At 52.5% G+C, this 15,598-nt stretch overlaps 1 protein-coding gene across 1 annotated transcript in view; it reads right to left on the reverse strand.

Annotated features, from left to right (window-relative positions):
- The window catches only part of SCHIP1 (schwannomin interacting protein 1), an 84,195-nt gene that overhangs the window by 20,698 nt on the left and 47,899 nt on the right, over positions 1 to 15,598 (reverse strand). The window contains exons 5-6 of the mRNA XM_048314675.1: positions 15,177 to 15,422; positions 14,961 to 15,125 (exon numbers count right to left, since the gene is read on the reverse strand). Of these exons, the coding sequence (XP_048170632.1) occupies positions 14,961 to 15,125; positions 15,177 to 15,422 (411 nt within the window). The remainder of the gene's footprint in view (positions 1 to 14,960; positions 15,126 to 15,176; positions 15,423 to 15,598) is intronic.

Raw genomic sequence — 15,598 nt, forward strand, 5'->3', positions numbered from 1 at the left:
GACGCCGAGGGGTTTTTCATCATTTTGGATGTGTTACTGTGCTCCACGAGGGGATAAACCTCCAATGGGTTAAGGACCCAACATCCTTCCCTTTTCCATGCCCTTTTCCCTGGAATTTTCTGGAGACCTTTCCAAGCAGCACCTTTACAACACCCCCCCCCCCCCCCCCCCCCCCCCCGAAGCACCAGAGATTGATTTGGGATAAAAACACACAACCAAACCAGGATTTTCCCTTCCCTAAAAACCCAGAACAGAAGGATACAGCGATTTCCCATCCCGATTCCTCCCGTGTCAAACGCTTCCCAGGGAATTGCAGGCACTCATTGAAGCCACCCAAGTATTTATAACTCTCCAGTGATATAAAAGCCACCAAACATATGGAAAACAAGCAGATTTTTCCATGGAAGCCATCCAGGGAGGCTCAGTGGTACCACACAGGCTTCATTTCAGTTGGACATTTTATGAGCTGGATCAGAAGTGCTTAAAAGGGAATTTCGAGGAGCTCTGATGGTGAGGGCTGAACCCACCAAGGATTCACTGCTGGGAACGGAGAAGGGAAGGATCCCAGGAAACCTCAGAGCCCCTTCCAGTGCCTAAAGGGGCTCCAGGAGAGCTGGAGAGGGACTTGGGGTAAGGGATGGAGGGACAGGACCCAGGGAATGGCTTCCCACTGCCAGGGTTAGGTGGGATACTGGAAGGAATTCTTTCCTGTGAGGATGGTGAGGCCCTGGAATGGATTTCCCTGAGGATGCCCCATTCCTGGAAGTGTCCAAGGAGAGATTGGACAGGGCTTGGAGCACCCTGGGATAGTGGAAGGCGTCCCTATGGTGGGGGGTGGGACTGGATAACCTTTAAATTCCTTCCCACCCAAACCATTCCCTGTGTCCATCACTTTATCTCCAGCACTTCAGGAGCATGGGGAGACAGCACCAGAGAGGCTCCAGCTGCCTCCTTGCAATTTGATTTATTTCTACTGTTAGGAATCAGCGGTTCTTTTGGAATTGCAGCATTCCCAGCCTGCAGAATCTATGGAGAACATGAGCTTTTTAGCAGAGAAATCAGGTTTTGTCTGAGCACCCACAAATTCAAATGTTCCTCGCTCTGCAGCACAATCTGGGAGAGGATTTGTAGCAAATCCCATCAGCTACAAACAATTTTCCCTAGTTTTGGCTGGCACACACAGACAGTGCAGACCTGGCATTCCCGGAAAACAGAGGGATTGGGCTGGGTGGGATCTGCCTGAGCTGAACCCAAATCAAACCTCCCCCAGCCCAGAGCAGGGACAGCTGTTCCCTCAGAATTCCCAGTCCCCGAGGATCACAGTGTGCCCCTGCCTGGAGCAGCTGTGCCCGGGCTCATCCCTGTGCCTTTGCCAGGAGCATCCTGGCACTGCCAGCCGGGACATCCACCCCCGGCACGGCCCCGCTGCCATTAGGGGAAACAGGTCTGCCTCCAAATCCCATTGTCTGCTCCAAGCTGGGCTGGGAGAGGGATGCTGGCACCAGAAGGATGCACCCATCTGCCCCCAAACCCATCTGGAAAAGATTCCCAAAGTTTCAGCTGTATCCATATTGATCCAGAATAGCCCCAAAGCATTAAAAGTGACCCATAAGTGACCCCCCCATCTGATTTCTGATGACAAATTTAGGAGAAGTTTTTATCAGCCCTGCTCCAATCCATGGGCAGCACATCCAGGCTTGTCCTGCAGCTCCCAGGCAGATTTCCCTATCCCTCCTCTCCCATTTATTTGGTTCCTTTTCCTTTTTCCAGTATAAATTTGCTATATTTGAAAAGTATGGAATTGCTCCCAGCCCCACGAAAACAGCAGCAGGGAGAGGAATTAATGGAGTTTTTCCAAGAGGGCAAAAACGGCCCAACAAGGGATTTTCCCTGAGGATGAAGGCCAGGGTGGGACAGCAGGAATTGTGTGGAAACCTTGCTGGATTGGAAGCACAAGCAGAAATTTCATGTTCCGTACTCAACCCTTCAGTTCCTGGTCTGGGGAATATTTCTGGATGGAATACGAAGCTCTTCGAATTGTGGCAAAATCCCTGGAATTGCAGGCTGGTCATGCAGTCAGAAGGAACCGAGCTGATTTAAATCCAGGGGACTAATTAATTAATTAATCCTGAGTGTGAGGTGTCCAATGGGCTGCACCTGCATTTATCCAACCACAAAATTCCAGTTATTAATTACAACCAAGCATTGAGCCAGAGGGCAAAACCTGAGACTGGGGATGAGGATGGGATTATCCCACTGCTATCACCTCCAGCCCATCCATCCCTTCCTCTTCCCTTTGTGCTTCCTGGCAGCAGCAGCTGAGAGGCCTCATTTCTTTCTGGCTTTATTTTGTAATTTTAATTGCAAAAGGGGTGGGAAAAGCCCAGCACTGGGGCTTGCAGGCTGAAAAAACAAACACAGCACACCACAAAGTCGGTGAGGAATGAAAACTTGTCTTTTTAAACACCAAAAATAGGAATATCCTGAGCCCAACAGGTGATGGCAGCAGCCTGTAAATGCCTCCTCAAAAAAGGAGTGACTTTGCAGGGACAAATCTTCCTCTGAGTCATGGTCAGGACAGAAATAGAAGGGGATTTTTCCCTCAGCTCCAAAGGCTGATGTCCGTAACTCCAAGGTTTTGGCAGAAATCCGCTCTTTTTGAGGGGCCTCCTTAAAATATGCACCCAAATCTGAGAGGTTCCAGCCCTGCCACTGCTGGGATCAGGGAATTTGGGAAGGATGGAGCAAACACAGCTTGGTTTGTGTGGCTGGATAAATGCAGGTGCAGCCCATTGGACACCCCCCACTCAGGATTAATTAATTAATTAATAAATCCCCTGGATTTAAATCAGCTCGGCCTGCAGTTCCAGGGGTTTCACCACAATTCAAAGGGCTTCATGTTCCATCCAGAAATGGCTTTTGGCTCCAGACCAGGAACTGAAGGGTTGCTAAGTGGAAGATGTGGGATTTCTGTACCTGCTCCCACCCCAGTGACATTTCCATATAATCCCTGCTGTCCCGGGCTGAATAAAGCCCTGCTCTTGCTTCAGGTTTATTTTCAATTCCCAGCCTTTAAAAAGTGGATGCAAAGATGAGTTTTTGGAGTTTGCCTCCCAACCCCAGGGTCACTGGAAAAAGGAAAAAAAAATGAATCCTCTCGTCTGGAGCTGCCGGGGTCACAAAGGTGACTCCTCTTCAATGGGTATCGCTGCCGACTCCAAAAACAATTCCCTCAGGGATAAGAAATCCCATTTCTGGCCCCCGAGGGAGGCTGCCAGGTTGCAGACTCAGTATTTCAAATAAGACAGGGCAGGCACGGCGAGCAGGAGGCTGGAAAAAGCTAAAAATAACAGGATAAGCAAGGGTGGATCCCAGCTGAGCCTCATTAGTCATGGAGCGAGGGAGCTGCTGGTGGCACAGCAGCACCATATAAGAGCAAGAAAACAACTCTGCTCTCTTCAATCTCCTTTTTCCCCCCTCGTGTTCTACCTCAGGCATTCTTTCCCTCCTGCTCCGGCAGCCTGCAGCTTTTCCTGCTCCTTCAGCGCCTGGTTTTCCTGGAGTCTTTCCACAGGGTGGAGATCCCGGGTGGTTCATTGTAAGGTGTCTGCTGGAACCGGGCCAGTTTTTCCAGACAGGCACGCGAGGGGGTTATTGGAGGTTGGATTTGGGATTTTTGTTTTCCATTTACACCACCAGATCGAGCCTTTGAGTTAAGCCGTGGAGTTTCTGGTGGCAGGAATGCCCAGGAAAGGCAGAGCTCACACCCGGAGGATTCACTGGGATGAGCACTAAGGATAAGGTGTAAGTTTTATCCTGGGATGAAGTCACAGGACAACAGAGGGATTAGGAAGGAGGAAATTCCTCCCTGTGAGGCCTTGGCACAGGGTGCCCAGAGAAGCTGTGGTTGCCCCTGGACCCCTGGATCCAGGGATGGATGGGGCTTGGAGCAGGGATGGAGAGGAGAGGGTGTCCCTGCCCATGGAATGGGATGGGATTTAAGGTCCCTTCCATCCCAAACCATTCCCTGCTTGTATCATATAAACACAAAGGAACACCACAGCCTGACCTGCAGCTTCAAACGTGAAAATTCCTGGGAGTGCTGAAAACACCTGGAAGCAGGAGCACCCCGGGGGCATCCCATCATCCCAGGCTGCACTTGCACACAGTCACGCCTTGTTCCCGAGGGCAAAGGGCAGAGAATTCCTGATTGTTCCCAAGCCAGGGGCTGTCTGCTGAGCTTCCCTGAGCATCACATTCCTGCAGGGCACAGATCCTCGCTCCAAGCCCTTTTCCAGCAGAACCAATGTTGTGTCCCAGCCCCGTGCACTACTCCAGGATCATTTTCAAGTTCAAATAATGGGAATTAAGCAGTGAAAAAAGGCTTGGAACACTCGTGAAGACAACTGAAAAGTCAAATATAGGGCAAAAAGAGGGACTGCTGCACATAAACCCCTCCCTGGCCCCACTGCAGCCCCTGCAGGTGCTCCATCCCTCTGCGTTTCATGTCATGTTGGACTTCTCCATTTCATTCCAGGGAATTAAATCCCCCATTCGACCCCTCCATCAAAGAAAAAGCCCCATTCCTGCAAACAAGCCCAGGGATGTTTTTCTACAGCCTCAGGATCTCCTCAGCAATCAGGTGTTGGCACCAGCTCTGGCCATGCCATTAAGCAGAGGCTGTTTCTGGCCTCAGACGACTCCTCCAGAGGAATTAGGGCTCGGATTTCTGGACTCTCCCAAACTGTCAGCACAAAAGGAGCTGGGGACAAGCTGTCCATGGAAAGAAAAGCCTCGGAGCAGGGGCTGTGTCTCTGCTCACAGCTTCTCTCTCCATCACTTCCACCAGGAGCTGCCGGCCTGGAGCAGAGGGATAATAAATGGAATTTTAACAGGAAACGGGAGCAGCAGCTAGGCAGGAGCCCTGGTTTGGAAACCTCAGAATTGTGGTTGTTTGCTCACAGCCATCGACCATGGAATTGTTTGGGTTAGAAAAGCCCTCTCAGACCATCGAATCCAACCATTCCCAGCTCTGCCAAGGCCACCACTGCCCCATGTCCCAAGTGCCACATCCACAGGCTGTTAAATCCACCCAAGGATGGGGACTCCTGGGCAGCTGTGCCAGGGCTGGACAACGCTTCCCAGGAAGGAATTTTCCCAATATCCAACCCCAACCTTCTCTGCTGCAACTTGAGGCCGTTCCCTCTCCTCCTGTCCCTGTTCCCTGGGAGCACAGCCCGACCCCCCCGGCTGCCCCTTCCTGTCAGGGACTTGTGCAGAGCCACAAGGTCCCCCCTGAGCCTCCTTTGCTCCAGGCTGAGCCCCTTCCCCAGCTCCCTCAGCCGCTCCTGGGGCTCCAGCCCCTTCCCTAGACACACTCCAGCCCCACTGTTTCTCCATGTTCCCCTGGGATGTAGGACATCGTCTGGTGTGGCTCAGGCTGTGCTGGAGCTGAGGCTGGCTCTGCCTGAAACCACTGGCACAGCTGGATTTCCAGGAGAAAATGGAGAAAGGGAACAGGGGACACCCAATCCCTGAGGCATGGGAGGAAAGGGAGATGGCAGTGGGAAGACTGGGTGCTACAGCAGGGAATTCCAGCTCTAAGGGACAAAATACACCTCCCTGCTGTGTTGGGGAGCACAGGACACTCTGCTTCTCCAAGGAATTCTCATCTCCGTGCTGGAAACAGCAGCAGCATGTCCAAGGCACTGGATACTGCTGGTGGCTTTCCCTGGGGAAAGTTTATTTTCCAGTGAACTGTTATTTCCCCACCAGTTACATGTTTACAGATTTCCCTCCATATCCTATTCCTGTAACCAGCAAAAATCCTCTTCCTAAAGCTGCAGCTGCTGCCTCACTGACACTTCATCCCTGGGATTCTCTTGGGAATCAAGGCATGGAAAGCTTCGAGGTTGGATCCAGGCCTCAAACTACTCCGGTTTGTTTTGCGTTTTGTTTGGTCCAACACAAACCCCAGAGTAATTAAAAGCCATTAACAGGGCCTTAAGCAGAGTGTGGGATCCTCCAGGCAGCGCTGGCTCTAAGCTCCAGCATTCCCAAAGGCCTCCAGTGTTCCCAAAGGCCTCCAGCATTCCCAAAGGCCTCCAGAATTCCCAAAGGCCTCAAGAACTCCCAAAGGCCTCCAGAATTCCCAAAGGCCTCCAGCATTCTCCTGCACAGCTGTGGAAGCCCCTGGAATTGTTTTTGGATGCTGCAGGATCTCTCCTTAGTAGCAGCTATTCCAATTCTGCATCCCAGTCGTTCCAGGAGTATGAAATGTATGGATAACAAGGAAGGAGGGATGGGAAATGGAGCACCAGAATTATCCTGAAACAGCAGCAGAGTTTCCTGGGAATAACACATATTCCTGCTCCATGCCAGAGGGAAGGGATGGGGAACAGCCCAGGATGAGCATTGCCAAAACTCACCTTGCATCTTATATCAAGCAAAATATATTTATTTATATGGAATACGGCACACGGGGACAGGTGTAAAATGTGGGAAACCCTTATCCATGTGACTTATGGACAGCCTGGATTGGGATTTCCTGGGAATAGGCATAATTCCTGTAGCCTTTGAGCAGGGAGAAGGGCTGGCTGAGCTCTGGGCACCTATTTTGAGCTGTTTAAATATTATTAATATATGGAAATATCGGCCAGTTTGGTCACTGGAGGATGGATTTAAAGGAATCCCAGGAGAAGAGGGGGTCAAGGCTGTATCCAAGGTTTTCAGGAGCACATCCTGCTTTTCACCTACTCTACCCTTCCCAGCAACAGACACTTGGAAAAGGTCCTGGAGGTGTTTTCCCAGCAGGATGTTTCCCTGCTGCTCCCAAGAGCTCCCAGGTCAGCCTAGGGAAGTCACAAGCTGGGATTCCTTTTCCCAGGAAAAGGCCTCTTGGATCTTTGCAAGGCACAGCTGAAAGTTGCCTTTTAAACTAAGAAATAATAGATGAGAAAGCAGCAGAAGAAAGGAAAGGCCAGCTGCAATGTGCCAGGAGAAATGCAAAGAGCCTGGATATTATGAATTAATGCAAATGCAAAACAGAGGGAATTCCAGATGGAAAAATGATTCCCAGAATTATTTTTTTCTTAACTACTAAGAACAGTTGATCATCTAACACCTCCCAGGCCAAGGAGCCAGAGAAGAACATGACCCTGGGTTCAGAATGCTGCTATTTCCTCAAATCCCTCTTTAATAAATCCAATCTAGGAATTACACGGAATAAAAAGTTTGGATTCAATTTTTAATAACTCACTAAAAGCATTTGGGTTCCCCATGGGCCACACGCGCCAGCAGCTTTTGTGTGCATAAAGAATTCAGCGCTTCAGTAGAGTTCTCTTTTCTTTTTGAATGTTGCCTCTACCAGGGAGAGGATTAAATCTCAGCCTGGCACTTCTCTTGCCTTGGAAATCCTATTTCCTCTCGGATTTCCAGAGGAAGCAGCAGGAATAAATGGCCCTGGGTGTGATTTTCTCGTTAAAGGAGATCTATAGATCACGGAGCTGCACTCCCAGATGGGGGCTATAAATAAGATCTCCCACTGCCGTGACGCAAACGACTCCACAGGGAAAGATGAGGTGCCCCAAAATGATCCGAGGGCCTGGAAAAGCTGGAAAACCTCCAGGGACAGAGGGATTATGGAGCACCTCGTGTGAAAGGATAATTGGAAGAGGGAAAATCGTTTTCCACTGAATCCATGGGTGCTCTGCTGGAGCAGGATTGATTTCAGAGTGAGAGCTGGAAGAGAGATTTTTAAATCTTCTTAGTTCTGACTAAAGAAAAGCTCACACAAAAGCTGAATTATTTGGGATTGAAGAGCCTAAATACACCAAACTCTGCTTCTCCTCAGCCCCCTCAGCAGTGTCACTGTGCCCAGCATTCCACAGGAATTCCGGGATCACGGTGTCCAGCCTTGGAAAACACCGAACTGAGCAGAGGACGGGATTATTTTAAACAGCTTCACTTTCATAAAGTAAAATTAACACCTACAGTGAGGCACTGGGAAATCCCATTTCCTCCCAGTGGGGATTACAGCCAACTCTGGGGAATTAACACTGGGATTTTATGTATCCTTACAAAAGGTTTTCCCCTCAAAAAAGCCCATTTTCCCCACTAAAACTGAGCTCTCTTGAAGCTCCCTTGGGCTGAGCCGCATCCTGAGGAGATGGGGACACAAACTGATGTCACTGGTATTCATCTTCCTGATTTTTTGCTGTTAGGAGTAGGAAAAATGATGCTTTGAGCAACTTCTTCCCAGTTTCTCCACAAACTTTATAAAATAATCAAGTGCTGCACCTGATTTTCCAACCAGTTAAATCCAAATCACCTTAAATCCAGGCAGAGAGGAAGAAGGAAATAAATCACAATTCCTGCTGCTCTTATCACTGCTGAGGCAATCCTGCTGCTCACAGAAAGACACTCTGAAGGGTTTGGGGGCATTTGGAGCATTATTTAGAATATTTAAACAAATCTTTGAATATTTAAGCAATATTTAAATCATTTAGAATACTTAGAACCTCCCAGAGGTCCCTGGAATTTTGGAGTCAGGACAATCCTGGCTTTCCAGTGCTCCTCAGCAGATCTTCAACACGGTTTGGGTTGAAAAACCCCTTTTCCTCTAGTTTTTAAATATCCTCTGCCTGCAATTTCTCCCTCCACGTGCACCTGGATTTTCCACAGCTCCAGGTGTTCCAGACACCCCATCCCACAGGCAGAGCATCCATAGGAAAAATTACAGGTTTTGCACAGCACAGGGCAGTAGTGAGAATTAAACCCCCCCGCCTTGCATTTATCCCACTTAATAAGCGAGGAATATTTGCCTAAGCACATAATTACTATCCCAGGAAATCAAAATTCCTGTTGCCTGCTGCTATTCCAACCTGAGACACTTCAGTTCAAGTGGGAATTTGAAGGATTAGGGGAGGGGTGCAGGGCTCCAGAATCTCCCTCTTTTTAAAAACAATGTTCTGAGATATTCCAAACTTTGCCTGGCATAAAGGCTCGCTCCTCTCCTTGGAAATCCTTTGGATTTCCTACTTGTGATTCCCAAACACCAAAAATACTCATTTATAACAAACTTACTGGTTTTACAGAGCCGGATCATGGATATGATCCCTCAGCGTCACATTAAAGGGAGATTTACTGCTGCCTGCACCACCATTAGTGCTAGAAAAGTCCAACTTTTCCAGCTTTTCCACATCCCACAGGAAGCATTCACTCACCAGCCGACTGGGATCCATCAGCTGGAGGAATTCACATTATAGCAGCACTGGGATAAAGGAGAATCATCCATCCCCACAGAACCCAGAGGCTGTTCTCCCTTGTCTTTGGCACTTCCTTCATGGAAAGGCTCAGCAGCAGCAGTGGGAATCAAGTTTTCCCTCAGGATTATGAATCCTTGCAGTTTTGCCTGGCCCGGGTTTGGAAGCGGCAAGGGCACATCCCTCCAATCTATGGAATTACCACCAGCTTGATAATTCCTACGGATGTTTTCCCAAGGGAATGGCACTGCTCACTGGGGCAGGACCAGGAATCTCCCAGCCAACCTTTGAGCTGGGTGGGAAGCGGCCAAAGTCCAGGGCTCTCCTGCTCCACCAGCAGCAGGGATGGATCATTCCATCCCTGGAACAAAGCCGTGTTTTGACTGGAATTACAGCTTTTTCCACACTTTTCCACATCAACGCTTCACAACAAATTAGGTGCCCTGGAGAACCTCTCTGATCCCGACTTTCCCTTTTCCAGGTGAGGAGTTCAGTGCTCAGGTGCAGCAGGGACAGGAGCTGCCGGGTGGACAGGGAAGGTCTGCCTGAGCAATGACAGAAACACAATTTCCTGCAAGCCCCAAGGCGGATTCTGGAAAGCAGAAATTCCCACACTGACAGTTCCTGGCTGGAAAAATTCCTTCCAGGTGTTAATCCCTGGCTGTTCCCTGCTCCCAACACTCCCATCCCAGACAACACCACATCCCTGGGGAGGAGGGATCTCGCACTTTGGGCCGGCTCGATCGAGCAATTATTGCTTAGCTGAAGTGAGAGCCAACCCACGGACAACCTCCAAGCCAATATTTGCTCCTGAATGTTTGGGACAGCGTTCCAAGGTGGATCAAGGCTTTACACCAAAGGTCTGGGCTTGATCCCGGCCCACATTCCCGAAAATCCTGCTGCACCAATATTTCCATAAGGCTCAAACAAGCACCTGCTGGCTCCACTCCTCTCCTCCCTCTTGCCAAGCTGCTCCATACATTTCTGCTTCCATTCTGGCTGCTCTGATCCATGAAAGTCAAATCCCTGCCCATGGCCAATTATTCACTTATTTCAAGATTTTAGCCCCCGCTTTGAATTAAGTTTCAAATTTTCAGAGAGACACAGGCAGAAGAAAGAGCTATTCACATGTTCCATGCTAAATTCCATCCTACAGCTTCCGGAATATCCTGGGTTGAAGTCTTTCCATGGAATCATTAAGGTTGGGAAAGCCCTCTAAGACCATCAAATCCAAAAATTAATCCACCACCAGCGTGTTCACTGTTAAACCACGTCCCCAAGTGCCACTTCCACGCTTTTTGAACACTCCCAGGAGGTTTCCAGCTGCTCTCAAATGCAGAGCTGAAACTTTTCCAGCCTCCCCAAGGTGAGTTCAGGCCTCTGGATGCTCTTTGCTGCCCTTCAGGGCCGCTCCCAAGGTGCTCCGTGGGCAGCCGGATGGAACAGCTCCGATGGAAGCAGGAGCACCGTGCCCACCTCCAGAGGCTCAGGGCAGCCTGGAGGACCAAAGCAGTCAGAAGGATACAAATTTAACTTCCTGACACACTGGAAATGCAGGAGTCCAAGCACCTGGACAGATGTGTGATCCCTTGGATTCACCGCCACAGGGACAGGATAGGCGGCATCGATCCGTCTCACAGCACAGGCAGGAACATTCCAGGGATGAAAAGGTAAAACAGAGACTCCAGCACATCCTTCCCCACCTGAAAGGCTCCTGCAGAAGTTCTGGAAGCTGCAGGGATGAGCTTTTAGCAGCACTAAGCCTTGTGGGCCGCAAAATTCCTTCGGCAATTCCCTCCCTCTCTCCCTGCCCAGCCTGTCACAGCCGAGTCTCTGCCCGAGCCACTTCCCCTCCTGCGAGTGTTGCTTTAATTGACTCCAGGATTTGCAGATATTCCTCCCAGCCAATCCATCCCATTGATTGTAATTCCCATCCTCGGAGAGGCGATGGGAGGAATATTAAAGCCATTAAGGCTGATTTGGATTTGATTCGAGCCATTAGAGGCACGGCAAGCGGAGCCTCGCCACTTCCCCGGCACCTCCATGGCTCCTAAGGGCTGTAAATCATCCCATGGCACATTTGGTGCCACTCTGGATGCAACCAGGGGTTGAGGAAAGGAGGAAAAATTAAAAACTGGGAGGGGGTGGCTTCCTGCAGCTGGGGGAGGAGATTGAGCCAAGCATCTCCATAGGAACCTTCCGAGCACCAGGTGCCTCCAGGAAAGATGTCTCTCCTCTTAGGTGGAGTCCAGAAAACTCAGGAGTCATCTGATACAGCTCACCAGGCTTGGTGGGACCTCGTCCACTCAAAGCAGCTCCAAACCCACCCTTATTTGGGGGAAAGAAGGGAATATTCTCCATTTCTAGACATCCTCTGCCCACCTGGCCCACGGGACCCTCCCAGAGGGCATCACAGAGCTGGAGGCATTCCAGCCACCCCACACAACCTGCCCATGGACATGGAATGTCCAGGATGGACACATCCATGGCCATCCCACCCCACTGGGCCTGGGGTTCTCTCAGGGCCAAGCAGAAGCTGCCAAATCCTTCCCAAATTTCCTGGTAGGAGTTTCTCAGGCACCTTGACCCTGAGGGAGCAGCCCTGGCCCTCACATCCCGTCTGTGCCATGTAATCCCACCTGGAAGCTGAACAACAGCCCTTCCCATGGCATTAATATTCCCTTTTCCAGCCTTCCCAGCAACTCAGGGCACATCTCTGCACCTATGGATGGGACTGAAGGTCCCTCATCACTTACACTTTTTATTTAGTCCAGCTGCAGCATTCCCAACCCCTCCTTGCATTCCAGCCCAGACCTTCCTGGCTGGGAAAACCTCCTAAAACAAATGGTAGAGCTTCCTTAGGAGTGGGAATTTCCTTCTCCTGTGACTCCAGCACGATCCATGTCCCTCAGCAAGGCCTCAGCACAGTCAGTGTGGGCTTGCAAGGGCATGGGATCAGCAGAAATTCCTGAATCCAGGTCGGGATGCTCAGTCAGGACCAGGGAAGAGGGATGGAGCAGGGAGGGATCTGATGGAAAGGAGCACAGCCCCAGGGAGCCAGACTGACCCCTGACGGGTCACTCCTGTCCCCGTGGTGACCCCTGCCCCACCCTGCCTTGGGGCACGATAAACCCCAATAAAACACAGGTCCTGCCAGCAGAAAGAACTCGATTTTAATCATCCTCATCAATCATCTGCATAAAATCATCTCAGTGAAACACCTCTCTGGATTCCTGGGAACAGCAACCAGCCTAGGAAACACCTCCACTCCAAGCTGCTTTCACATCCCACCCTGATTCCCTGCCCCAGCCAAGGCCTATCCTACTGGAAATTCCCTTTTCCTGAGATATCCTGCTAGCAGTTGGAGCAATCCAGTCCATCTTCCCTGTATTTGCTTCCTGGCTGCCTTCTCTCCATGATTCCCATGTTTACAAACACTTGAGTTCCCAGCAGGGCAAGGCAGGGGTTTGTTATAAACGCTGAACCGCGGGGGAACGTCAAGGGCAGGGAAAACAAAAATCAAAAGAGGGATTTTCACTTCAATCTGGTTCAGCCTTGAAGGTTTTAGGTCCACACAGCTCGTGGGACACGCTGGGTGCCGCAGACACTGTCAGGGAGGCACAGGAGGTGACATGGGGACATCAAACCCTGCTTCCCAGCCAGCCAGGAGGGGAAATGTCCCTGCCCAGCAGGGGCTGCGCTGCTGCCAGCAGCCCTTTCCCTTTGATCCAGGTGGGAAGTGGAAGGAGCAGAGCTGGAACACATCCTCCTCCTCCCTGGGAGCCAAGGGAAGGGGAATCCTGGAGCAAAGGTGCCTCCAGGACAGCTGGGGAGTTGAGGAAAGTCTCTCCAGGGCCACAAACACTGGAAAAGTCACATGTGCAGAGGGGAAAACTCCAGCTGCGGGGAGCAAAGAGACCTGGAGCTCAGTCCCAGCCACGAGAGAGGCTCTCCATGTCCTGGCTCATCCATGCCCACAGTGGAGCATCCATACAGGCTCATTCCAGCCCGGGATCTGCACGGTGGCACGAGACTCTCCACAAGGACTAGTCAGGGCATGAGGCAGCCCGAATTCCTCTGTGCTTGTAGGAGGGAATGGGAGCATGGAGGAGGAAAATCCTGACAGGGGTAGAATTCCTTCGGTGACAGCTCACCTGGTTAAGCTCATGCCTGGAGGCAAAGAGTTTCCAGCAGTGCCAGCAGAGCTGAGCAGATAATGCTGGGGAAATCAGCTCCCAAACCACAAAAATGAGGTGAGGAGAGGAGAGTTTGGTGGGTTTTTTTTTCCTTTTTTCAGGCTGAGTTCCTTCACAAATGACTGTAATTAAAGCTGTTACCTGTCAGTTCCTCAAGGCACCGAGGCTCCAGCATTCAGGCTTTGGAAAAAAGCATCCCTGCATGGCAGCAGTCCCACTCATCCCTCAGCTTACTCATCCTGCCCAGCACCCACCCAGATTTGTCACCAATTAGTTGTAACTCAAGGATTCAGGGGGAAATCCCCACCTCCCTGAGCGAGGTGACTTCACAGGAAGTTAGGGCATGGAATGCCTTTTAAATACCAAAAAAAATCATGGAAAAAAATCCTGTGTGCCAGAGGCAAGGCCACGGGGTAGGGCTGGTGAGGCACACAGCGTTTATCAGCCTTCCAAAGGCTCCTGCAGAGCTTCCAGGAGAGATTTGGTGGATTCCTTTGGAATTCATACATTATGGAAGAGCCTCAGCCCTGCCGTGTCACCGGCGTGTCTGCAGTGCTTGTTCCTCTCACATCACTGCGGCTCAGAAGTTCTGTGCAATTCCCAAACCACCCGAAATAATGGGATCACGCCACAGTTTCCAGGGGTTTCTGTAAAACAGCGCTGGGGGGTTCATTCTGGCTGACACCGGCTCCTTGCGAGAGATTCTTTCCCTCAGGAAAGGGCAGCACAGCGCCAGCCTGGCACTGCTCCCAGCCTGGGAAAAGCTGATATTCCTTGGCCTCGCCAAGGGGACCCGGCTCTGACACAGCCTGGTGGTGGCACCTCGCTCCTGCCGGGAACAGGCACCAGCCCCTGCCACATCCCTGGAGCAGCAGGGAACCAGACCCACTAGTGCCCGAGGATGCTCCGGGAAAGTTGAGAATCATGGAATGGTTTGGGGTGGAAGGGATATTAAAGCTCATCTCATTCCCTGCCATGAGCAGGGACACCTTCCACTGTCCCAGGCTGCTCCAAGCCCCGTCCAACCTGGCCTTGGGCACTGCCAGGGATCCAGGGGCAGCCACAGCTGCTCTGGGCACCCTGTGCCAGGGCCTGCTCACCCTCCCAGGGAACAATTCCTTCCCAATATCCAATACATCTACCATCCTGCAGCTTAAAGCCATTCCCTGTGTCCTGTCCCTCCATGCCTTGTCCCCAGTCCCTCTCCAGCTCTCCTGGAGCCCCTTTAGGCCCTGGAGGAGCTCTGAGCTTCTCCCCGGATCCTTCCCTTCTCCAGGTGAACACCCCCAGCTCTCCCAGAGCAGAGGGGCTCCAGCCCTCGGAGCATCTCCGTGGCCTCCTCTGGCCTCTCTCCAGCACCTCCACATCCCCCTGCTGGAGCCGCCAGCCCTGGCAGCATCCCTCCAGGTGGGATCCCAGCAGCCCAAACCAATCCCCCGCTCCACCCTCCATCCGCGCCCCCCCCCCCCCCCCCCAGCCGCCCCCCCCCTTCCCCACTCACCGAGGCGGGGCTGGCCCGCGGGTTGCGCTCCTGCTCCCGGCACTGCAGCCCGGCCAGGTGCCGCTCCAGGGCTGCCCAGTCCATGGCCGGGGGCTGCGGGTCCCGGGGGGGCCGCGCCCCTGCGCTCCGCCGCCCGCCCGGGCCCGCGGCCGCTCCGCGCCGCCGCTGCGCGGGGTCCGTGCGGGGCGGGGGCCGCGGGCGGGGGCAGCGCCGGGCAGCGGCCGCGGGGCCGCTCCGGCCATGGGCGGCGGGGCAGCGCGGCGGGGACGGCGGGGAGCCCCCGTCCTCCTCCTCCTCTTCCTCCTCCTCCTCCGAGTCCTCCAGCGCCGCCAGGTCCAGGCTGCTGGGGGACGGCGAGGACTTGCCCTCCGAGCACGGCGTGGCTTTGCTGGAGTTGGATTCCGAGCTGGAGCGGCTGCTGCCGGCGTCGCTGCCTAAATCCATGCCATCCTCCCGGGAATCCTGCCGGAGAGAAGCGGAGGGCAGCCGTGTCAGAGATGCCCGGAGCGCTGCTGCCCGCCGGGCACGGGAAACGCCGGCCCGGGGCCGCCCCCGCGCTCCGGAGCTGCCGCCGGCGCGGGGCGGCCCCGGGCGGAGCGGGCGGGGGCGGAGCGGGGCCGGGCTCCGGCTCCGCCGCT

The sequence above is a fragment of the Corvus hawaiiensis genome, chromosome 10 (genome assembly GCF_020740725.1).
Source record: "Corvus hawaiiensis isolate bCorHaw1 chromosome 10, bCorHaw1.pri.cur, whole genome shotgun sequence".
In the NCBI taxonomy this organism is placed as follows: domain Eukaryota; kingdom Metazoa; phylum Chordata; class Aves; order Passeriformes; family Corvidae; genus Corvus; species Corvus hawaiiensis.